At 33.4% G+C, this 25,051-nt stretch overlaps 1 protein-coding gene across 1 annotated transcript; it reads right to left on the reverse strand.

Moving 5' to 3' along the window:
- Positions 1-864: 864 nt before the first annotated feature.
- On the reverse strand, positions 865-24,532 carry LOC150101663 (uncharacterized). The gene is made up of 8 exons (XM_090399889.1): positions 24,428-24,532; positions 21,245-21,503; positions 20,870-21,139; positions 16,002-16,076; positions 13,632-13,830; positions 13,368-13,501; positions 8,511-8,674; positions 865-990 (listed from the first exon to the last, which is right to left on the reverse strand). The coding sequence occupies exons 1-8, from the start codon at positions 24,530-24,532 to the stop codon at positions 865-867; spliced, it is 1,332 nt and encodes a 443-aa protein (XP_090256015.1).
- Between the last annotated feature and the right edge of the window lie 519 nt (positions 24,533-25,051).

Below are 25,051 nucleotides of genomic sequence, written 5' to 3' on the forward strand. Positions count from 1 at the left end.
TTATGTACATCTACATAAAGGATTCTAATTCAGTGGCTGGTATGTGTATGTTTGTTTAAAATATGAGTTACGTTTGGTTCTTCTGATACGGCTGTAGTTAACACGACGTCGCCTCTTACGTCATAGCATCGAAAATCAACGTGTTGTTATATAACGAGCATCCTAAAGTCAAAACAACGAAAGACTATTCCATTTGGTGTCAAAATGTATAAGAGGACAACCAAAACACATAAATTAATGCAAATAGTATTTCGAATGACCCGATTCAGCAAATCAATACTAGAAATGGCACCAAAAAAAAAGCCTCAGAAGCAAATGAAAACTTCATAACATGACAATCTCTTCTATACACTCAACTTATCGTGCAATTTTAGTTAAATATCATATCCCACTACTGCGACACGATCGGTACTCACCGAACATGACGCTGTGTGACTTTTCGGTCACGGTAAGAAAAATCAAGAAATGTGTTCACTATTGCTTCATCTGAAATATGCTGTCAACGATGTCAATTGCCCAAGTGCGTGCCTGAAAAATAAGTCTAATTCGAAAGAAATGGTATTAATCGCCACGTTCTGTACGTGCAAGGAGTTTGGTGTTCAGCTTACGCTCGGTAATTGTTCATTTGGCCCCGAATTACTGAATATAATTAAACCGATTTTAGATGAAACTAAAACTAATTCGTAAATGACATTACATATAAGTTTAGCTGTACTATTCATTTAGTCTATTATTTTATTACAATAAATTCCCAATTTACATTCATTCATAATTGTTTGGAATAAAATAATGTATTACATGAATAAGAATAGATAAACTTATATGTAACCTTATGTTATTTTATACATTCCAACAACAGTATCCTTACCTGTTGATCTCGTTATTTTCGAGTACTTTGCTAGCTGGTACTCCTCCGTGTAGTTGCAAATATTTGGCACATCGTTGGTTTCCATGGTATAGAGCCGCATCCAGCGGAGTCATCAGATGACCCTGAGATATATTTGGACATTAGCAGTCTCTTTTCATTGTATACACTAGTCAAATCTATTTAAATTTAACATTTTAAATTTAGTATTTAATATAATATCTTTTAATATTTGTGTGAATTGAGTTTATTCTGTTAACACCAGTGTTATCGAATTCACCTATTAATAGCAAAAGAATGAAATTATTTAAAGAAAATTGATTACTTTTTAAGTTACCGATCTCCAAATTCCTTCAATCTATATTTCTCTGTTAATTATGGATGCAATATAATAGCTTTAAAGGTGGTATACCTTATAATAAATGAATAAATAATTATTTATTAATTCAGGAAATTATTTTAAGTGTGATTGAGAGAGAGAGAAAGAGTCGAGAAATTTCAAACGCGTCTTAGAAGAATTAATTAAGCTGATATTATTACTCATTTAATGTTTCAAATTCATGCATTGTTAATATGTAAACAGCTATTAATTTGCTTTAGATTATATACTATTTCAAGTCCTTTAAGCAATTAACCATCTCGTCCCTATACCCCCTTCACTATTATCAGAAAACTCATGAACAGTCTAAAATGAACTAATTAGGATTTCTGTTTATCGAAATGATGCTGTATTGTAGTACTCTGCAAGTTGAGTGTTCCATTTTTAATAATAAAATGTGTTTTTTATGTAAATAAAGAATAGAATAATTTAAGAGAACTCTGTCTGTGGATTGTCATTGGTAGCAGTTTGGGTTCGTATATTAAAAAATGTTATCACTATTTGTCTAAAGTTTAAAATAGGGTTGGTCTAAGAAGTTAAAATATAGTTGAAACCATATTAACCTGAATTTTGTAATAAGTAACATTATAAATAAGCATTTTTGAATATTTAACTTTTGACACAAGTGCTGTTTTTATAAATTTTACAGATAAATATAATATAACATATATAACATAATATAGGAATTAAATATGGAACAGTTTATAGAACAGTAAATTTTAAATAATCTTCAGATCCATGTGTTTGGTCAGTTACATTACATGGAAGCCCAAGTCGATGTGGTGGCATTATCTTGCGCATCCATAAGTTCTGAAAGGTGTATTTATAAAGTATTCCTTTTTTCATAGCCTATTTCTTGAAAACCTTTTAAGTATTAAATGTCCCATTGTGATCTTAAATATTACGAAATTTTCAGTGTTGATTACTGATTAAATAAATCTTCATTTAGAAGTTCCAGGCTAAAGAAACCTGCTGAAATGCTGATGGTAAAGGGTTTGGTGGAGATTGTGAATTGGTACCCATTAGGTTACAATTAATAGTCTACAGTGAGTCAAATATATCTAAATCAAACAGAATTTAACAGGATAACTGCGAAAACATTATTATGGCACAATTCATGATAGGATGGTGTGAGATAACGTGCTGCAAAAATTATCAGCAGAAAATACACACCCACAAACTGGCTGAGCAGGGTGATTCTCTCCATTACTTCAGAGAGAACTGGGATAAGGAATCTTGGGCGGTGTTGGACAGGATTTGTCATCCTTCATTGGAACAGGTAGAACGTGGGCTCATTTCCATGCCATAAGATAGATAACAATGAAATATGAAAGCATAAAAATGCGACATAGTTTACTCTGGAAGTATACTTTTAGGACGATTTGAGAAATTTCGTGTGGACCAGAAGATTTTGTATGTATATTTTGGATAAAATTCCAAAATGTGATTTTTTTCTGATGAAAGCTCAAAGAATGCATTCTGTGGTAAGTGTCTGGAATCGTTGATACTAATTTGCCAGAGTTAACCATACATAAATTAGAGGGAAAATACGAGGCCAGAGGGATGGAAGGTTGGCTTTTTCTACAGGTGATTCAATAGAACCATTCCACACTAACAGTGGGTTGTTGAAATTGTGTTGGAGAACTTAAGGCTCATGGATTGGGCAAGTGACTAGAAGGCATGACTGCATTTGGAAAGGGTGCAACTTGCTTTTAGTTCAGGAAAGCTCTTCCAAATCCCTTTTTAATGAATTTATTGCTTCCTTGATATTCAGATGTGGTTTTTCAATAGGTTTATCACATCATTAATTTGTTAATAATGTGATAAAGGTGCGTATGGTAACACTTAGGTGGATCTTACATAAGATTAGGTGGCAGTGTAAAAAACCGTGATGAAAGACTGCGTTTTCCACTGCGTTTGTTTGATAGGTTTCTCTTACCAACTTATATTTCGGCCATATCACTTGCCTACCCCTATTCTTATTTTGTCAGTTTTATTTCGCTGAGTAAATAAGCTTTGAAAATGTGTTCCTGAATTTCATTTTACCGTGAACCACTTTGCTTCGTCGATCTGTCAAAAAATTACAACATATCCATATTTCACTTCCTTTAGCCAGAGTGCATGAGAATATTTGGCAATGTTAAACTACTGTCAGTTTCATCTACCCACTACTGGACAGAATCTGTCCATTTCAATAATCTTGTAGTAACACACAATCGGATTCCCTCTCTCTCTCTCTCTCTCTCTCTCTCTCTCTCTGTGTGTGTGTGTGTGTGTGTGTGTGTGTGTGTGTGTGTGTGTGTGTGTGTGTGTGTGTGTGTGTGTGTGTGTGTGTGTGTGTGTGTGTGTGTGTGTGTGTGTGTGTGTGTGTGTGTGTGTGTGTGTGTGTGTGTGTGTGTGTAGCATCCGAAATTATGAAATATATAATCGATATATATACCATGAACAGCAGAGATACCAGAAGAATAGCCTGTGGAATATACCACTCATCATCATTATCCTTTGATACACCGCTTTCCCACACACACAATCCCTGTATCCAAGCCACTAATATATTATCCATTTCGATCTCTCTCTCTCTCTCTGTTTAAAGTAATTTTCCACTTGGTATTTTATCAAGCGCTTTTTATGAAATCTAGATTTTATTTTATATGTATAAAATATAAAAGCATAAAATATAATGTGCTTTGTGCACATCTTCAGTTTAATTACTTGATGATGTTTAGTGCAGAATAACTTATAATAAAGATCAAATCAATATAAAATATAATGCTACAAACGAACCAAGAAATATGTGAAGACCATGATGCGGCTATGCCATATCATGCAGGTCTCAAGCCCGATTAAATAGGTGAGAGTTGGGCAAAGAGCTTGCAAATCATCCTCGTAAAAATGCTTCCTAAGAAAATCAGGACCACAGAAAAATCTGACCAAAAAGTAACTAAATGAAGCAAACTGTTGAGAATGACATTTTCTAGCGAAAGGGAATTCTGTTCCTAATTCCCTAATTTCTTTTATGGAAAAACTAGGGAAATGAGGACAAGAACAGAAAATTCAAAGAAGATCCAAAAACTAAAAAAAAAAAAAAATTATTTGGGGTCAAAAACAATACTAATTGGAAGCTAGAATGTGAGGATTATGTATGAAACATCCAAAGTAGCCAATGCAGTTAAAGAAATGAAAGATACAAAATTGAAATATTGGGAATAAGCGAAACAACTTAGAATGGACATGGATTGGTAGAGTTGAATTTAGGAGAAACAATAATATACTCTGGAAAGGAAGATAGTAAACATGTAAAAGGAGTGACAGTAATGAAGACCAGTAAAGGAAGAGTACAAATGATAGATTGAGAACCAATTAGAGAAAGATGCACAGGAGCAAGAATTAACTCAAGATTCTATAATGCAATTATAAATGTATATGCACAATTAATAATGCAAATGAAAAAAGAAAACATATTAATTATATTACAAAAAGTAAGATGACACATCCAAGAGATATAGTTACAGCAATGGGAGATCTAAATGGTAAAATATGATGATCGTACAGGTAGATAAATGATAATGTTAAAAGAAGGTATACAAATATAAATGAGAATGGAAAGATGTTACGGGATTTCTATACGAAGAATGAATTAGTGACAAAAAGATTCATCTTTAAGCATAAAAATATATATAAAGTAATGGAGAGCACCAAATGGAAAAACGTATAATCATATTGATCATATAATACAAAGAAATTGGAGAAGATCTCTTTTGTGCTTAAGATCAAAGAGAGAAGTAGATGCTTATACAGACAATGTTTTAATAATACGAGGAGAAATGAATATAAGATTAATGGCTATAAAGAAAGTATTGGGCAAAATAGAATGTATAATATATACGAATTAAAAATATGGAAACTAAAAAAATATGAAGTAGAGATTAAAAATAGTTATGAAGTTCTTACTCAGACAAGACATAATGAACATGAAGAAATTGGATCAGATATACGAGAGGGGTTTGGAAAGTTCTGATAAAACCTAGAACAAAAATGATATTAAAGCAACTGTTATAACCACAAGAAAGAACATTCTGGAATATAGGAATATTAAAACGTAAGTTACCTTCATAACTCTGCTACTAGTATGTTCTTTCTTGCAGTTATATCAGTTGCTTTAACATCATTTTTGTTCTAAAGTGTTTATCAGAACTTTTCAACCCCCCACCCCCACCCTCGTACCATGAAGCCGCAGAAGAAACACTAGGTGTGCATAAAAGAAAAGACAAAGAATGGATATCTTCACATACAAAACTCAAAACTGAAGAAAGAAAAGAAATAAATAAAAACACAAGTAAACAATAACATCAGATTACAAGAGAACAATAAAGAAATGCATAAGGAGATTAAGAAAAATGCAAGAAAAGAGAGTTTATAGAAACCTGATAAATGACGCAGAAATTGCAGCAATAAAGGTGATACTAAAACATCATATACTGTGATATTACTAGAACAATGAGAGGCAAGAAACAAAAGAAGTGAGATATGAATAAAGACAGACAAGGAAATAAAATAAACAATAATAAAAAGATGGGTAGAATAGAATACTACTAAGAGAGAATGAATAGATAGAGAAACATCTGAAAAAAAATTCAAATAGAGTCAGAAAAGGAAATAAAAACGACAAAGAAATAAAAAACTGAAATACAAAGAGCACTAAGAGAAAGTAAATTTCAAATGATTAGATTTGAAACTCTAATCAAATCTAATTTGAGCAGTCCCATTTCAAATTAAGCTTTACTATTCATATATATTTGTACAGTTGTCGTCATATTATATAATGTAACCCGATTACTGAGAGAAATGATCTGGTTACATCCGTTCTTGAGAGCCTGCTTAGCTCACTTGGTATAGTGAATGGATCCAGCCATTCCTCATCCATTATCGCTTTCTATTCCCATTAAGTTCTGTATTCCTATCTTTAACCAGTCTCTCTAAACAGCTGAACACCAAATTCGAAACCAAACGTAAGCCGTTAATAGCTTATCACGCTGTATTTCTTCCTTGCACTCTTCAGTGTTCTTAGGCTGATCAACCAAGTCATTTGCCCTTTTTTTTTGGTCTTTCGCATATCTCCTTAATATGCTTCATCCTATCCACTCCCCGTATTCTTATTAAAATTAATATTTTTTTAAATATTAAACGCTACTTATTCTTGAACTTTCAATAAGTATTCATATAGTATGCCCATTGCATCTGTTTCATTTCTCCAACATAAAATACACTGAAATACGTTTATTGATCATGTCAACTATAATAGTCAACTGATGTCACTATGTTTCATCTCCAGCAACTAAGACACACTTCAAATCATCCTTCTTTCTGCTTGGATACAAAGCTAAAGCATTCTCTAGTTTTTTTCCTGTACCCATCCCTTTTCATATGCTATTTCTTTATCATTATACCTGCTGCTTTCCTAGTTTGCCCTTTATAACACTTATGCACCGTTTGCTGCCATCCTGTTTATGTATTCTTTATAATATCGTCTTCATCTGCAGCTAGTCCTTATTCCTCCTTATTTATTTTTCTAATTTATGTAAGACATTTTTCTTGAAAAATTCTCTGTAAAGATTTCAGTGGCTGGTCTTTGAATAAACCACGTAAGCATGATTAGAAACGGGAGTCTCATTGCACGTGTATCAGGAGCAATGCGTAAATAAATATGTGGTTCAAGAGGAGCAATAATATTTTATGTTGTTAACAATTTCAATAAAGAAGTTTAAATTTGGATAGCATCGATTATATTATTTACAAATAGTGTTTATTGTAATCATACAATTGAGTATAACAAACGAACTTGAACTGAATGCAACGAAAAATGTATCCTAAACCAGCCGTATTTTAACATAGTCTCCTTTACTAATGTACATACTATTGAGCTGAAGGGACGTTTCCTTTGGAATTTGAAATGAAATAAAATTTTACAAAATTATTAAAATGTAACAAACTACAAGGAAACTAAGGGACTTCCTGTTAGTATTTTATTTATGACCTTGCATTTATTGCGCTTTATTGCTAAAATGAGAAGATGTGAAACATACACAGAATGTTTAAAAATATCCCGTCTGTTGTTTTTTACCCGACCAAACTGGTCCCTGTGCGTGAAAATCAATACATGATAACTTACGCCTAATCAGGAACCTAACTCACATTGCGAATATTCAGAATGGAAATCTAGCACTAATCAGCTTTGGTCAAGAAAACGCTTTTGACAGAGATAGCGTGGATCATTTATATCTATTGAATTTATATCTATAAAAGCTTTACTTCGAAAAGTAAATTAAGTTGACTTTTTTCCCGAATATTGTGGACAGTATAGAGTCGGCTTTTTTTTTTTTTTTTTTGCCAACCATACAATCCTAGTTTTGGAAAAACTAGGATTGTATCATCGACACCTCCCTACCAACCAAGAAAGTGTTCTACTTTCTTATGTTACTGCATCTAACAATCTGCGTTTCTTTCTATGTTGTGGGCCATCCTTACAACATAGAAAGCAACATGTTATACGCAGATATACGAAGCAACCTCTGGCACATTTTGCCATCGTGAAGAATTCTCCACATATTTCTGCTCAGCGATTGAAAACCTTCCTGTTCAGAATCGACTCTAAATCCTGGGACCACACATAATCTGACATGCCATGTAAACAAATAATTATCCGACTCCTATACAGCAGCTCATACAGCACAGAAGTCTACTGATATCTCCATGCAGGTTAGAGGGACACATAGTCTCTTCACCACAGATTAACTATCGTATGTATTATTACCACACACACACACACACACACACACACACACACACACACATGAGTAAATCACGATCCATCAATCACCGAGGCTCAGCAAATTTCCATACAGGACCTACGAAGCGAACTGCACAGTTATCTCTTTATAGATTATCGCAATCACTACAGAGAAATAAGGAAGCTTATGAGATTTAACGAATAAGAAATCAATGAAATGCTAGAAGAACGGACGTATGGGTATTATGGGTATTTTATATATATATATATATATATATATATATATATATATATATTTCAGAGGCTCGTGGATCACCGTTATATGCTGTGAATTCTTTGCTAGCGTTTATAATTTTAAATTCGACTTCATTTGTCGGTTTATTATTGTAGATTTTGATTATAAATGAAGAGTTAAATTTTTCAGCAAAAGAGTTATATTGACATAATTAACACCAAATATTAGAGAAAAGGTATCTCACCTTACCGTTGACCATTAAAGGATTCAAGTTTGCTCCGAAATCCATCATAATCTCGCACATTTCCACATTGTTGGTAATCGCTGCAATGTGAAGAGCTGTTCTGCCATTCATGTTAGTCGCATTAACCACTTGAGGGCGTTGCTGAAGTAACCAATAGACCAAGTCTGGATTGTAAATAACAGTAAAGTATAACATCAGCATATATAAATAGAGTGTACGAATATGTTATATTAAGTAAATATATAAATACATATATAATAAACTATAAATGTTTTTTTTTGTTAATGGGAAATTTCTTTGGTAATAATTGATCCACGACTGCATCATGGAATTTGTGTGTGTGTGTGTGTGTGTGTGTGTGTGTGTGTGTGTGTGTGTGTGTGTGTGTGTGTGTGTGTGTGTGTAAGAGATTTGGTTATGATTACAGCCTAAGCAACTAATGTTGCAGCAAAATCAGTATGCGGCTAGTTTGCCTGTTCTGAAGGATGAAAAATGGCTGGTTTCCGGGAACTAAACCATATCACCTCGTATGAGACCAGTTACCTCTTCAGATGAAAGGTGCTTGCAGAAGTTCCTAGTGTTTCCAATTTTCCAACTCAGTTACAAACATGGCTTCACATTATTGTCATTGAGCTTAGGGGAGGAGTGAACTCAATATAAGAATTATTTATATATATATTACACCTTATCTACCTACGACTGTAATGTAATGCAATAATAATATTAATAATTTTGAACTTTTAACAGAATTTTCTAACACGCAAGTAGTTCTTGAACGTTGTTAGAACTAGTTCAACTAGTGCGTTAATATGTCGTAGTGCTATTTATCAAGGATCATCCAACAGTGCCAGTCATCTTAAGAGTACTGTCTTTCAGAGTCATGTTATTGCAACTATATTTTTTGAAGTTTCCTCATCAGTACCTTGTTGTGACTCTTATATATTTAGGTAACTCCAGGATTTTTCATGCTATTATTCATTTACTGATACTACAGTAATCATATGTTCAAAGTTTCGAATACAAATCATAGTGATTTATTTTTTGAAAAAAAAAAAAAAAAAAGAATCTATTGCATTTTCTTTCGGTGTTCCTGTTACATTTCCTGGATTTTGTTACATATACATATCATCATTATCACTTCAGTTAGCCACTGACCGCCACAGGTCACTGCAGTAAATACAGCACAAAAATAGATAACGCACATTTTAGAGTAAACGAACTTCAAATATAGAAAACAACCCTTATCTATTATAAACCGACCGCTTTCCTATATCACGCCTTCAATATGTATTAAAAACAACACTTCTTCAGTAATTAAAATATTGCGGAGAAACTTAGTAAGCAGTCTTCTTAAATTCAGAGACAGCCGAAAACGCGTAAGAAATAAACATAATTAAAGTAATCTAAGTTTATTTCTAAAGGAACCATTTGAAATTTGTGAGATAGAAACACCATTTTGAAGATTTTGCATATACCTTAAAATTCAAGGTAGTATGGTATCCCAAAATTCACGCAAGATTTAAATTTAGCGCCATTTGTGCGGTAAAGTGTTGCCAACGAGAAAAAAAAGACAGCGTGACAGCTGACAGTTCAGGGTTATTAAAAATGACCACACACACAGCGAAGAGAGTTCTTTGAATGGATTATGGAACAATAACAAGTGGATGCTTATATTTCGAACAAAATCATCTTCAGCAATGAGGCTCATTTTCATCTTGATGGCTTCGTTAATCGACAAAATTGTTGCATTTGGGGTTCAGAAAATCCACGAATGATTGTTGAGAAACAAATGCATCCACAACGTGTCACTGTTTGGTGCGGAGTTTACCGGTCTCGTATGGAGGGCTTTTTCGAAAATCCGGTCTGGTAAGGCAATAACAGTTAATGGTGCTCGCTATCACGACATGATAATCCAGTTTTTTGTGCCTAAATTGCAAGATATGGATGTGGACGACATGTGGTTTCAACAAGACGGTGCCACATGCCATACAACCCGAGAAACAATTCAATTACTGCATGAGTCATTTCCTGGTCGTGTAATTTCCCGTTCTGGTGATCAGAATTGGCCGCCCAGATCATGTGATTTAACGCCGTTGGACTTTTTCTCTGGAGTTTTTTGAAGTCTAAGGTTTATGCCAACAAGCCCACGACCACCCACGCCTTGAAAGAGGAAATTGAGCGCTGTATCAACGAAATTCAGCCACATTTATGCAAAACGGTCATGGAAAATTTCGACAAAAGAGTGCGTATGTGCTAGCAAAGCCGTGGAGGCCATTTACCCGATATGCTATTCCATGCATAACCCTATACTGTATACTTTATGAATCAATAAGAAATTACAATTTTTAATTAAAAACCTGTGTTTTCTATCAAAATTACATCTTGCGTGAATTTTGGGACACCCTGTATATGTTTATAAGTATTTTTATTTACTGATTTTTTCCATCATAATTGTCAATATACTCATAAGAAAGACTTGATTTTGTAAATATGAACATGCAATGTAAGTGATAATCCGTAGCTCAGTCAATATAGACGAAACTCTTTCCTTGGAAAGACCTGGGTCGAATCCCGTACCAAGAACCTTTATCGGAGCTTTTCAACTGAAGGGGATTTTACCGGTCTCGTATGGAGGGCTTTTTCCTCCGGTCTCGTAAGGAGATGACAGGGTTGTTTCCTCCCGGAAACTCGAGTTTTTCGTTCCGCAGCCGGCAAACTGGCCAACAGAACATAGGCAATTTATAGACTAAAGAATACTTATAGGGCTGACCTAACTTAAATGCCTGTCAGAATCACTAAATGATGACGATGATGTACATGCCGTGTATGATTAGTTTTTAAAATGAGCTTGTGTTTTATTATTTTGAGATGCCACGTAAACAATCTGACTGGATTACAAGAGCTTCCAAGCAGTGTAATTTCAGTTCACTATCTTGGAAATCCGAGATTGTGCTGTTTCCATGGTTTCAACATGTTCATTTGGCGTAGCGTAAAGCTGTTTTTTCGTGATAGGGTTTAGATTTTTTTAATGGAATCTGTTACTTTTCATTTTTGCTGAATTAAGGGAACATAGGATTAGAAATTTGAGAATCTTGGAAGTTTCTGAAAGATGCGACTAGGATGTACGAATTGTGGATCTTGTGAAAGTGATGTGGCATCCTGGAAGGCAATTAACCGCACGTACCACCTTACAGAACTAAAAATTTTCAATTTGGATCAATGCCTGTATATCTCATAATATTTATTATTAGGTTTTTTTATCTTGTGAAGACTGTGGTATATTCTGAACAGATAAAATACTTTTTATTACTTATAAATATTATTAATGGACGGATATTTGATGATCTTGGGATCCGTGGAAACATTGGTTCTGAAGAGCATTGATGTTGGCTTATGCAATAACATGCTACATATTTGATAGGCTGTTCAGCGTATTGGCAGCTTTGAAACTGAGCAGATTCTAAATTTAAGACTGATGTTGATGACTATTCACACACACACACACACACACACACACACACGCACATTAAGGATCTTGTGAAAGTGATGTGGCATCCTGGATTCACACACACACACATGTTAATTTGTTAATATAACAGATGGTTTAATGCAGTATGAACGATAGGAGGAGATGCGCAAATAATTCTCACTTTTTCTAGGCTCTAGTGGTAATAATTTAATTCGCTCTAGTGAGCGTTTAATTCAGAAGTTTTTTTTAGATTTATCTCTTCACATTTTATTCTGAATTTTAAATTGTGGTCAGTATTTATCTTATTCATAAGCCTTTTTTTTTTTTGGAGTAGTGGTCTACAATGAGTAGTACTTCATTAATATATCACCCATAAAAAGATATACTGGCAGAAGGGTTTCAATTAATTTGCATATATATTGTTACTTTTTTGAAAAAAACTAGGATAATCCCCACGTGTTAAATTAATACAGATATTGAAGATATTCACGTATTCCTATTTATTAAAATGCCGAGGAATCAGTTATTAGTGTGATATAATAAGTTGTGTTGGATAGTATTTTACGATGATATATTGTAATATACATGATATAAAACATTGCAAGGTGGAATTATAAAATATACAGGGATTCAACTGTGATGCTAAAGATATATATCTTAACTGTTATTAATGTACTGACGTTGTAACAGATTTTATTCTAAATAAATTACATTTATGCATGAATGTTTTCCAAAATTCAGGCATATCTCTGACTAGTGACATTTATGACAGTGAGCATTTTCAGGCTAATAATATACATAAAATATAGAAAGAACGTAAAAATAGGACAGACCATTAAGGAAGTGATAAATTTCAGAGATTGAACAATACAGAGATTGAATTTTGACAACACAACTGTCAACATTTTTTTAATGAGTAAAATTTCTAAAATCTCTATGGAAATGTTTAAAGAAGACGACTATTAAATGGTATGAATGCGCTTCACTTATTTTGAATTGTACGTTGTTTTCGTTTCTTGGAAGTCTAACGGACAGATCCTTATTTGGAATTTCAAGAATTACACTCTGACAAATCAGCACATATTTATATCGACAAAAACGTTAGGACATTGTCTTGGTCTTAAGAAAGCTATTATTCCGATTTAAGACATGGCCAACACGATTTTCACCAAGTGGGGAACAATTTCTTCTTAGAAATTACGCATGCCAAATTGATTACATGTACTGTGAGATAATCGTTTCTGCCATTAGGGTCAAGGAAGAATGGTGTTATTAATTTTTTAATAAATTAAACGTGAATTCTCTTAAAAATAGTTAAGATGCTTGAAACAGTGGATCATGCATTGTTTTATAATTGATATGTGAGAAACAAGATATATATTTAATACCTTTCCTTCCGGACATAATTGCCTCATGGAATGGCATATTTCCTTTGCGGTTCCTAATCCACATGTCTGCTCCATTACTGTCCAGAATCCTTAAAGTTTCTACTTGACCTTTCGCACCTCCACAATGGGCTGGTCTGTGAATGATAATTGTTACATTTATGGGACTATTCTTTGTGCTAGTGATTCAAATAGAAACGAAATAAGTGCAAAATTTCAACATACAAGGCATAAATTAAAATTGTAAATAAAACATTGATTGCTTACGTTCTTCCTTTATTATCCTGATGATTAGGTTCAGCTCCGAGTTTCAACAGAAGTTGGACGCAGTCCGCATGACCAAGTGCTACAGCGTAAAACACAGGTGTACATCCAAGATTATCATTGGCATTTACTCGGGCTCCACATAGGGTGATTAGTGTCTCTACGCATTCCGTATGTCCGCGACTAGATGCGCAATGTAGTGCTGAAATCAAAATCCAGAATAGTGATCATAAATATTTATAAATCTCATTTTATAAGCATGTGTATGCTAAAGATTTTCTCAAGAATTGTAAAATACAAAATAGTAAACCGTTTTGTACTGTAAAAGTGTCAAGTTTCAAAATGAACGTGTGTTGCGAGTTGGTTTTTGAAATATGAAGTCGTTATCCACAACAGCATGATTGTTAAAAAAGTAAGATATTGGTCATTTAAATCTAAAATTATATTATTATGGAAAACTGAAGAATCAGCTAAAGTGGAACCTATCTTCTCTTATTTTGTACCAGAAGATAGGCTGATAATAGCAGTTTTGAAATTTATAGTGTCAGAAAAGTATATGATAATTGAAGCAGTGATAAAACATCCTATGTTTGTGTGCAATTTACATTCACTCGTAAATGTTACTAATACACGCTGCTTCGTGTCAACTCAGCAGTTCATAATTAAAGAGCATCACTTCAAAAAAATCTCAAAGCGGTATGCCTTTAAAATACAGGATTATATTTATGTGAATTCAACTCACAAAAAGCTGTTAGTTTATCGTATATTAGTCTTGGATAGACTAGGTAATCCACAGGTATTATACACAGGTAATTGTTTCCCACCGGAAATATTCTACCAACTGCAAAATACATAAACAGTCAAACCCATGGAATTTAAACCCGTAATCTGTCAGCAAGAGATAGAAGATAGAAGAGAGAGAGAGAGGGAGGGGGGGAAATGCTGGCCACTCAGGCAAGGCAATCAGATCTACTGATCTTGGCAGGATGAAAAATAATTTATCCTTTGAGAAATAATTAGAAATGAAAAACGTTTGGTAGATTGGAATACTCGCACTTGCTCGAGTGTAAAATTAAGGATAACAATTTCACTTATTACTTTCCTTCTATTGAGATTAAAACGACTTTTACATGGCATTAATAGTCTAGCTCTGACCATGAAAAGTTTATTACATCGCAATTAATATCAACTATAAAAATGACATTTTTTATTGTTGATATTAATTGCTATATATCATTATATAGAGATTGAATTGGATATCAAATTCAGATGAATCTACAAATTTCAGTAAATGCCATTCATTGAATATTCTTTAGACTATTCAATGATCCAGCTAGACATTGTAGCGAATAACTTGCACAAGCAAGTTATTCGCTACAATAATAACGAGTTTGTAATTAAGATATAAATAAACATTCTACTTGAATATTTTTGATTTTAGGATAAAGAACTTACAAAAACTCACAAAAGCAATATACAGATATCCTTTGTTGTTGTTGTTTTTATTATTAGGTATTCAAATGCAATGTTTAGTGAGTTACTTAAGTACCTTTCTATGCACTATTTCATCAGAGGCCAGTTTTACCAGTACTATTTAGCCATTTAAAATTTTGTGCACAAATGATATTTATGTATGTGGGAGGAATATTTCAACGTGACAATGGTCGACAGCTAAGTGACTTTAAGAGATATATCGGTGTCAGACGTATCAATGGAAGTATCTCGGAAACTTGCTGAAGTATTAACTCACACATTCAACTACTATGAAATATCCAGCGATATTCCTGTCACAAAACAATTTGTTAATGTAAAATTCCGGAAGGTTCAAGAATCATAAGATCTAACAGACAAGACGCAATTGATCAAATGGTAATGCAGTACAAACTCCATCTCGGGATTATCTTCACAGTCCTTCATATCTGGTCATGGACAGCGTGTAGCAGTAACTAATCTTGTGTCTTTTGAAATCCTTCAAAAGACACTTGACCGTGTAAGAACTCGTCTGCCGATAAAGCATCGTGAAAAGCATTTATCGATAAAAAACTACGCATCGAAAATTTTCGACAAATTCCTGTTCACAAATCATGGAAGTAGTTTTTTCTTGCGAAATGTTGATTTAATGCTTTCATTAAAATTGCCAAAGTTGCAGATGACATGTTGTTTTTTAAGAAATTTTTTAAAGAAATTATTCTAAGAAATTTTACTCCGAATATGTATTTATAGGCGTGTAGTCTTCCTGAGTTCTACACTTCAAAAATAATCACGATGGAATTTACACGATTATGTAATAATTTTAAATAGAAATTTTGATATATTTTTGCAGTTTTAATGGATAATTTTTTGCTTTCAACAAAGTATTGCCTTTCAACTCACCTGTTAAACCCGATCGATCTGTAGCATTTACATTAGCTCCAGCGGTAAAAAGTATCAAGATGGCGTCGCTGCTACCTAACGGAAAAATCATAGACATTTCAACAGATAATTAACAAATTATTCATTTTAAATTGACAATAAAATGGAAGTCACAGAGTTTTTAAATTAAACATACTTTTATTCGAAAACTTTAACTAATTTAAATTGATTTCGAATATGACGTAATTCTGTTTTAGTTATATTACATTACATCCTCCCCTTTAGTTTGCTAAGTATGTTGTTTTCCTTTGCTCAGTGTGTAACGGCGATTTGATCCCATTCGAGAAGACCCTTTATAAGGATTATTCACTCGAATATGAGTTCACCTGTTTCATAGGGAGGTGGAAGCGATATTGCCCAAGGCAATTTAGTTTAATCTTTTAATTATCATCTTCTTCTTTGTTGTACATTTATTCATTTTAACATTAGTGCCAGTGCATAACGTACCTACACATTTCGAATATTCTACCTGCTTGCATTTATTTTTTCTGTTTCTTGATTAACTTGGTTTTGAATGAAAATTTGAAAACAAATTTTGCCGTTCATAAGAGCAGTTCGTCGCATAATGTGGAAAATTATAGATCAATGCTTATTGGCGTTATTAAAGTAAGAAAAAATTAATTAGGAATCAAATCCAAGACATCCTTGATCGGAATCATTTATTTTGTTTAGAGGAAGATCAGTTATGACAAATATGATTCAATTATACGATGAAATTAGGAGAGAAATAGGCCAAAGTAATGGGTATGATGTGACTAAAATTGGATTTTATCAAAGCCTTTCATAGCTTTCTACATAAGAATTTATTTATTAAAATGTGCCACATAGGTACTGATGATTGTCTTAATAAAATGAATAGAAAACTGGTTGACAGGTTGGCCGTAGTGTTTATAGGGTGGTCTTCAAACAGCCAGGTTGTTAGAAGTTGTTGTTTAATATACTGTAAATAATTTTGGTTCCTATGCTAAATGTAATGAATGTTTCTTCTTACTGATAATGTTAAACAGGACAGAGGGGGAAAATGTTCAGATAATCTCTACGTTGCATAAAAGATGATATCAAAAGATTGGAAGAGTACTCAACAAAGTGAAGAGTATCAAACAACAACAACATTTAAAATTCAATGAGCAAATGCAATTTGGTAAAGGAATATTATAAGCTAGATATAAATTGAACAGTCTTTTTAAAAAAGGAATATAAGGATTCCGGTATTTTGAGAGATACGAATTTAAGTTGAAGAATAATATTCACAGGTGAGCTAGCACAACTGAGCAGATCGTGGGCTTAATTTAATGAACTTCAACTTACAATAAATAATTCTTTTCAGGGGCTATCTGAGTTATATTTCGCCCACTTTACTCACCAGGGTTTTTTTTAATGTATGACAAAAGAATCGAAAGCATTCGGAGAAGATTAAAGGTCGGGAGAATCGGTTAGTCATTTGTAATCTGATGAATTTATCTAACACGAAACTAAGAGAAGATAAACTTCAATTGACATTGAAGTTTATCTCCATATATATAAGATAGATTGCAACTTTTTACAGTTGGGCAACTATGCTGTACTAGAGAACACAATAAAAAGATAGTGAAGAAGATTATTTAAATCGTTTACAAAGTTTAGGTAGAATTTTTTATTTATTTATTTTATAGTTGCAAAATTGAAGAGTAGACTTCAGAAACGTTCTATAAAAGTGGTGAATTTGTGTAATTTTATGGCCAGAAGATAGGTTTGTTAAAATCTGTGTATTTTAAATTGTATAACGAGGTGCCAAGATAATAGCTGTTTTCACAACACTACAATTATATGGTGCAAATAGGACATGAATTCAAAGATCACAGATATGCGTGTTCTGAGAAAAATTAGGGGTGAGAATAGATGACATCAGTGGCATGATTGTATTAAAAATAGATATTTAGGAAGGAACTTAATAAGCTAGAATTCGGGAATGTATGAGAATAGCTAATCTTAGGTGGTATGGTCACTTAAATAGATTGGAGAGGAAAGGTTAGCCAAACAAGTGGTTTTTTTTGCCAGGATGATAGGAAAAGGATCCGGAGGTAGGTAGATTGATATAATTAGAAGTGTCTTAAAAGACAGAAATGTATGACGATCATGATATCCAAACAGATATCATATTAATATAGAGGAAATTATTAATAGGAAGTCACGAATAATGTAAACTTTTCATATAGTACAATCATAGCGTCTTGTACATCCCCCTTAGGGTACATTCCAGAATTTCATGAAGATGAAGATTTATTATAACGATTATTTCATTTAGCAATATTGAGTTTGTTGATATTGTTACACGTTTGTGTGTAAATGCGTATTTAAAACAAAAAAAAATTAACCTGAATTAAAAATGAATAAATAAAAATGAAGGAAAAGGTGTAAGGAAAAAAAAAAAGGAGAGGATGAAGATAAACTATGAAAGGACGGAAATAAACTATCACCGTATACGTATATGAACAACCATATACGTAAACGGTGATATTCGTGAGATCATTCAACGCTTTGGCCTAACCAATAAGCGTTTTAAGCGTTTTAAGCGTATTTTCTCATTTTTTTTTAAATATTGAGTTAATCTGCAAAATGCATCTCTGGGATTACTTTTCCTGCGAGTACACCAGCTTTCCTTCACTAACATCAAACCGACCTCGAACGTTGTATTAATACTTAGACTTGTGCTGTTCAAGTATTAATATGAATTTGTGTAATTCGTGGCGTTCATGCCTTTACTAGCCCTAAATAGACACGAGCCTAATGGTGGAAGGCTAATAATAATATGATAACAATAATTATAATATTATTTATTCGATTTATGTACGGCTTTGTAACTCCAGATGATCACAAGGGTTCTGCTTTCCTCCGAATCTGTAGAGCAGCAAACTAATGGTCTGTTAGTTACAATAATGTTATGACGTCTGAAATCTGCTTTGTACTGAACATACCGGTGGTGGACTCGTATATTTATGTGATTTATACAAGAGAATGTAACCATATTCCTTAACCATGAGTTATATCAACTTTATAAAGAACCCATGATATCTAGTATAATCAGGTTCAAAGTGTCGTTTCTATCTTGATTAATGGTGTCTGTCCACCTTGTTCTCGTATTGAAAACGATAGTATTCTTAGGAATACCATAAATCTTAAAATGTTTATTAAAAGAGTAAAAGGAAAACCTAGAAGGAGATAGAGAGACACCATTAGTCAAGATAGAAACATGATATTACAATGTGCAAATTGGATTCGTAAAGTTTTGGACAGAGATGGTTGGTGGTAACAAATCCAGGAAGGCAAGGCTCAATTTGAGCTGTAGAACGTTAAGAAGAAGATGAAGAAGTGGAATTATTTATCACTTTCCATCACTGGTGGCATTATACCCTTCTCCACTCATCTTCCCTTAAGCATTAAGCCTAATGGTCTGTTACGAATTATAACAGCTTTTATGAACAGCTACGAGTATACTGTGAGTGTGATGCTCGTCATCTGGAGATGGAAGGATGTTCCTATCAGAAATTCTGGTTCTTTATAATCATAAAGAAGACATATGTAGTTAACAGACATGATCCACTGACCTCGTAGCAGTTTCAAATTACGGTCCCAGTTTCTGGGACCGTAATTTGAAACAATCTCAACTCTCTGCGATGCTTACCAGTTTGTTTGAGTTCCAGAGAGAACTCAAGTACTAGGTAGAAATATTCATCTCTGGATTCGAATCATTCTGGTCTTTCAAGCCCAAATGCTTATCGGTGCTGACTGCACCATGATTGCACTGATATTTAAATGCTTATGTCATTAGCACATTCAAGTTTATAATTAATTCGTTCATTTCTAATTTTTGTTTGCTGAATATTATTATTATATGGCCTCTTGTTTTCTGTCAACAGCGTTCATATAGTTAAGAAATATCGGATTTAATATTTAGTTAAGTCATTATGACAGATACTTTTATAAATATAAACGATTATATTTATAAAATAGGAGATTATATCTTCTTCTTCTCCCTTCTACCGGTTAGGCCTACTGGTCTGTTACAGAGCTATATTAAGCCCTTCTAAGTCGTACCCGTCCCTAGGATAAAGTGACTAGCCCTATGCCCCCCCAGTATATATTCTATGGCTGTAGCTGGGTGTGTTTACGGGGCCGGTTTGCCTGCTTTCGGGATGAAAAACCCCAGATATAAACTGGGTGAAAAAAACCTGCTGTCCACGCCCAAAACCGGCTAATTTGGCTATGGCTGAGGAAGATCCTTAAGCTCCTCACGTCAGTGACGGGAATCGAACCCAGGACAGTCCTTTCCCAGGCATGTGGTTGCGTAGCACATAGTCACTAAGCTAACCGCGCGGACTAGATGATATTTACAATATAATCTGTTTCCGAATGTTTATCAGAAATACGGTGAAACTATATTCCGTTACTGTTAAGTTTGTTTGATGATGTGGTTTGTGCTCGTTTTAATTAATATTTATCTTCTTCTTTTTGTTGTAGCTGGTAGTCTTTTCAGCAACCCATTTACTTCTGAGTATTTAATAGTTACTGGTCTTGAGTTCAACGACTACTTCAGGAATATTGTCGTTTCTTAGAACCAGATCTGTATTGGCTTCTTATTAATTAGAATGATAATTAGCTTATCGAAGCTAATTAAAATGCAAAGTGTCAGTAGTTGTATAAAAATTCAACCAATTTGTGTCCTGCTATCAGAGCATCAATAGTAGGAAATGTCATGCAACTAACATCATTCAGAAGTTTTCCATATGTATACGAATGTGCGTCAACGGAAGCAACATATATATAGATAGAAATATGTAGGTTTAAAATACCATCTCTAAATGTAACTAAAGTATTATTACCAGCACTTGCAGCCCAAAGTAGCGGTTGGCGACCATCTTGATCTCGACAGTTCACGTCTGCTCCATACCTCAGCAAAACAGTTAGGATAGTCTGTCCGAGTTTTGTGTCGCTACCTAAAATGCTGTTAGTTCCACTCATTTGAGCAGCATAATGAAGAGGATGAGCTCCTAGAAGGTCCCCAGTGGATGGAAGAGCTCCCGAGTCCAGTAAAATCTCCATAACATTGAGATCTCCACATACTAAAAAAAATTTTGTATTTAAGTAACACATTGTAATCAGTTTACATTTGTAAACTTGTAGAAAATAAATGTAATAAAAAGTATTCATATATTTAGATTTTTTACCTGTAGCCCAGTGAACGCAAGAATGACCTTCATTGTCAAGGCGGTTAGCATCTGCACCCTTCCTGAGAAAAAATCGAGTCATTATTCGATTTCCACCGATCACTGCCAAATGAAGAGCGGTGTAGCCTTCATTGTCCTGTATGTCTAGAAGATTATTATCCGCTGCTAGCAGTAGTTGGGCACAGGAGGAATCCTGGTTGTCGGCACAGTAATGCAATGCCGTCTTCCCATTGCGGTCCCGAATCGCTACGAGAAGAGGCTGTAAGGGAAAATGGAGTATTAGGACATATTAAATTGTATAAAATGATTTGAAACAGATTATATATTGTAAACACGCTATTTTTAGATTCGAGTTATTCTAATTTAAAATAATAAACAATTTATTAAATAATTATTTATATTATTGTATTATATTATATAAATGTATTTACTGTATCCGTACGAGTAGATGCATGTACATACACGCGTAGGTAGGACTGCTATAAAATATAGAGTTTTGACCTTGATACTAATCCAAGTACCGTACACTCAGTGAATACGTTTATAAGTCGTTAAGGGATTTAAATTGCTGTAACTCCAGTTTTGAGTGGATATTAATGATCCCCTATTTTTATTCGAAAGGAGGTAGTTAGCAAAAATGTAGGGCTCAAAATCTAATTAATACAAAAATAAAGCTATTTTAAAAATAATTAGAAACCGGTCATTTTCCCCCTCCTCCTCTGCAAACCAAGATGGTAAAATGGGTGCAAAGGTAAAAAAGTGAAAGCGGTACTGGAAAAAAAAATCATCGGAGATTAGTTATAGTTGAAGCGGCTACTTGGCTTATATTATGTTATAAACTTTTTAGGGAATGTCTGTTTTAAAATTTGCCAACACAATAGCAGCAGCAACAGCTACACCATTAATAAAAAAATAATCGGTCAAAACCGTTTCTAAATTTCAGTAAACCTCCTTTATTCTCGTGTAAAAAATAACAGAAGTCATTTGTTACACGAGATATAAATACATAGTTATGCTAGCCTAGTTGGCTCAGTGGATGGCCGTTGCTTTGATTAATTTAGATGGATACAAAAATGGAAAGATTTTAAAAGCGTATTACTAAATTTGGCAGATAACGAGATTAAGATTCAGGAATGATATTATTATTATTATTATTAGGAACCTCCAGAGAGTCAGAGACTCATCGAAGGAGGTCGCATGTCACCCACCAAGCTGTCATATCCTTTCTTGCAATCATTCAAGAAACTAACCTGCACTCACGACCTTCGAAGTCAGCCATTTGAATCACGTTCCACACTATACGAGAAAAATCTAGCTCTCACCCTCTATATATATATAGAGGGTGAGAGCCATAAAGTAGTAGTGGTGCACACTATTTTTTATATATATATTTTATATATATATATATATATATATATATATATATTCTCATATTCTATGGATGTCATTTCGTACTCTAGAATCCTGTATGACCCTGTCAGAGGTTTGCAGGTCTCTATCCCATTTGCTATTGTCTGAAATCCTCAAATTCTCAATCTGATCTCATAATCTACAAGTATTTTTCACAGTTCCGATATCATCTTTAACAGCAAATAGTTCCATGTCTTCTTTCAAATTCTTCCCAATGTCATTTATGTAAGGATTGAATAACAATGAGCTAAGGACCGGCCCCACCGATCCCTTGGGAATACCAATGGTCACTATCAAATTGTGCATTCATACAACGTGCACCACTACTACTTTATGGTTCACCGTAGCTATATGGTGAACCATATAGCTACGGTGAACCATATACAACGACTCTTCGTTCGTAAGACTTTCCCCCCCCCCTTAATACCGAGCTCAGACACACTTATTTTAACTTCACGTTCCAATTATATTTAAAAAAATACAAGATTTTGTGTTAGAAATATTTACTGTATTATAAGATACTGTGACATATTATAAGGTGTATTGGAATATGATATATACATTGATCATTGAATATGCTTTTTATCAAATAACACTGATAATATTTCATAAGATACAACAATTGTATTCCTTTGGTATTCCACAATATGTATTTCAAGAGTACTCTGCTTAGAAAAAAATTTTTTCTTATTCTCAAAATGATATCTCCAATTCATTCTTTCGACATCCTGATATACTTTGTTGATGCAGTTTAGATTTTGTAAGACTGTCTTTCTAACTCTTATTTTCACAATGTAGCAATACCAAAATTTATTATCATTGTTGTTATGTTTATATACTAAGTATAGCGAAAACAAAAATTCCCAGTCAATGTTAAACTTTCGAAATATCTTCTCAATGACGTTTAGTTAGACTTACCTTGTCTAACTAATATCCTAATTATCATTTAAATGTGAATGAAAATCAGAAAAGTTACGCTTTTACTTGACGCAAGTACTGCGTGAGTGCGACAAGCAGGTAATTAAATGGATTATTTGATTTAATCATGAAAGAGAATCTATTTTCTCTAAAATACACAACGATTCTCATAGAGCTTGTTAATTAATGCTGTAATAGGGTTGCAGTGTAGCGTAATGAGCCTCTGTAACCTTTAACAGTACTTTTTGAAGGTGCGTTAGCAGTCTTATAGAGAGGTGATAAGGTGTTTCCTCCTAGAAACTACCGTCAGTTTCTAGCAGATAGGATTATCCAATTTCCTTGGACGTGATAGATCACTGAGCCTAATTACTCAAGTAAAGATGAGATAAGATGGTGCAGTGCATATAGCACTTCACTAAATCCTCGTCTGTAGAAATATGACCATCGTACCTGTTTAAATCAGTTTTATTGTCGCATGGTAATTTTAAAAATTAGACTTACTTGAATTTCTTCTAATTTACGAATGATGAAAGACGAAAACCATTTTTATTGGATACAAAAATAAATTGAAATTCAGTTTATATAAATTTATAATAAAAAAGTTTTGCTTTTTTATTATAAATTAAAAATAAGGCACTGTTTACATACCTTTATGAAAATTCAATGCAAAATTGCTATTTTCAAAGACAGAAAAGCAATTACGGGAACTCTTTACTGATTAATATTTTTTTCGGTGACTACAATCAGCCTGACAACACGGTTATTAATCATGTAGCATCTCAGTTAAGTTTTAAATAAATAGTTTGATAGATTATATAATCAGTAAAGCAAACAGCTCATCTAGCATTTTCTTACCTGCTTTTTTATGAGATTTCTCACGTCAGAACTGCGTCCTTGATAGCAAGCTGCCATCAAAGATGTCGTTCCAGCCGACAGAGGGTACTGTTTTGCTGTTCCCATTGGTAGATGTCAGCTGTTAACTGCAGGAATGAAGAAGGGCCATCGTTTTCTTGATGACATCTTCGGTGATTGATGTAATAAGTAACTGTCCTAAAAGAATAAAATGTCTGACACTTTTATCCGTCTAAAAATAAAAGCAGAGAATTTTATTCATTTATTTTATTCCCTTTAGAAAACATCATTAATATTTTATTAAAATATATTTTATTCACAACAACAATGAGAAACTCTTACAATGAAAAATGTGTATAAATTTATTTTATTGTATTTATTTTTTATTTTTGTCGGAAATAAAATTGAGTCAAACTGTAACCATAGAAACGTCATGTGGAACATGAAGTAAAATACCTTTCAATTTGTAGTACTTAGAGCACTGAGCAATTGGTATGTTAATCCGAGACACTCTAAGCGTCGCAATTCTAAAACGTTCGTTATTTTTTTTCAATAAATGCATTTATACCTTTGAAAGATTAATGATGTTTTCGTTAATATTGTAAACTATATTGGAAATATAGCTTT

Source organism: Typopeltis vanoorti, chromosome 11 (genome assembly GCF_054136105.1).
Source record: "Typopeltis vanoorti isolate ZY-2024b chromosome 11, IOZ_Tvanoo_1.0, whole genome shotgun sequence".
Classification (NCBI taxonomy): Eukaryota; Metazoa; Arthropoda; class Arachnida; order Uropygi; family Thelyphonidae; genus Typopeltis; species Typopeltis vanoorti.

What these genes read in the sequence shown, in the direction of transcription:
- LOC150101663 (XM_090399889.1), bottom strand. Translation starts at nt 24,532, where the DNA reads ATGGGAACAGCAAAACAGTACCCTCTGTCGGCTGGAACGACATCTTTG. An exon ending in TTTAGTTACATTTAGAGATG is followed by an intron (nt 16,077 to 20,869) that starts GTATTTTAAACC and finishes TTTTTCCGTTAG; the next exon opens with GTAGCAGCGACGCCATCTTG. An exon ending in CAGGATAATAAAGGAAGAAC is followed by an intron (nt 13,502 to 13,631) that starts GTAAGCAATCAA and finishes TATCATTCACAG; the next exon opens with ACCAGCCCATTGTGGAGGTG.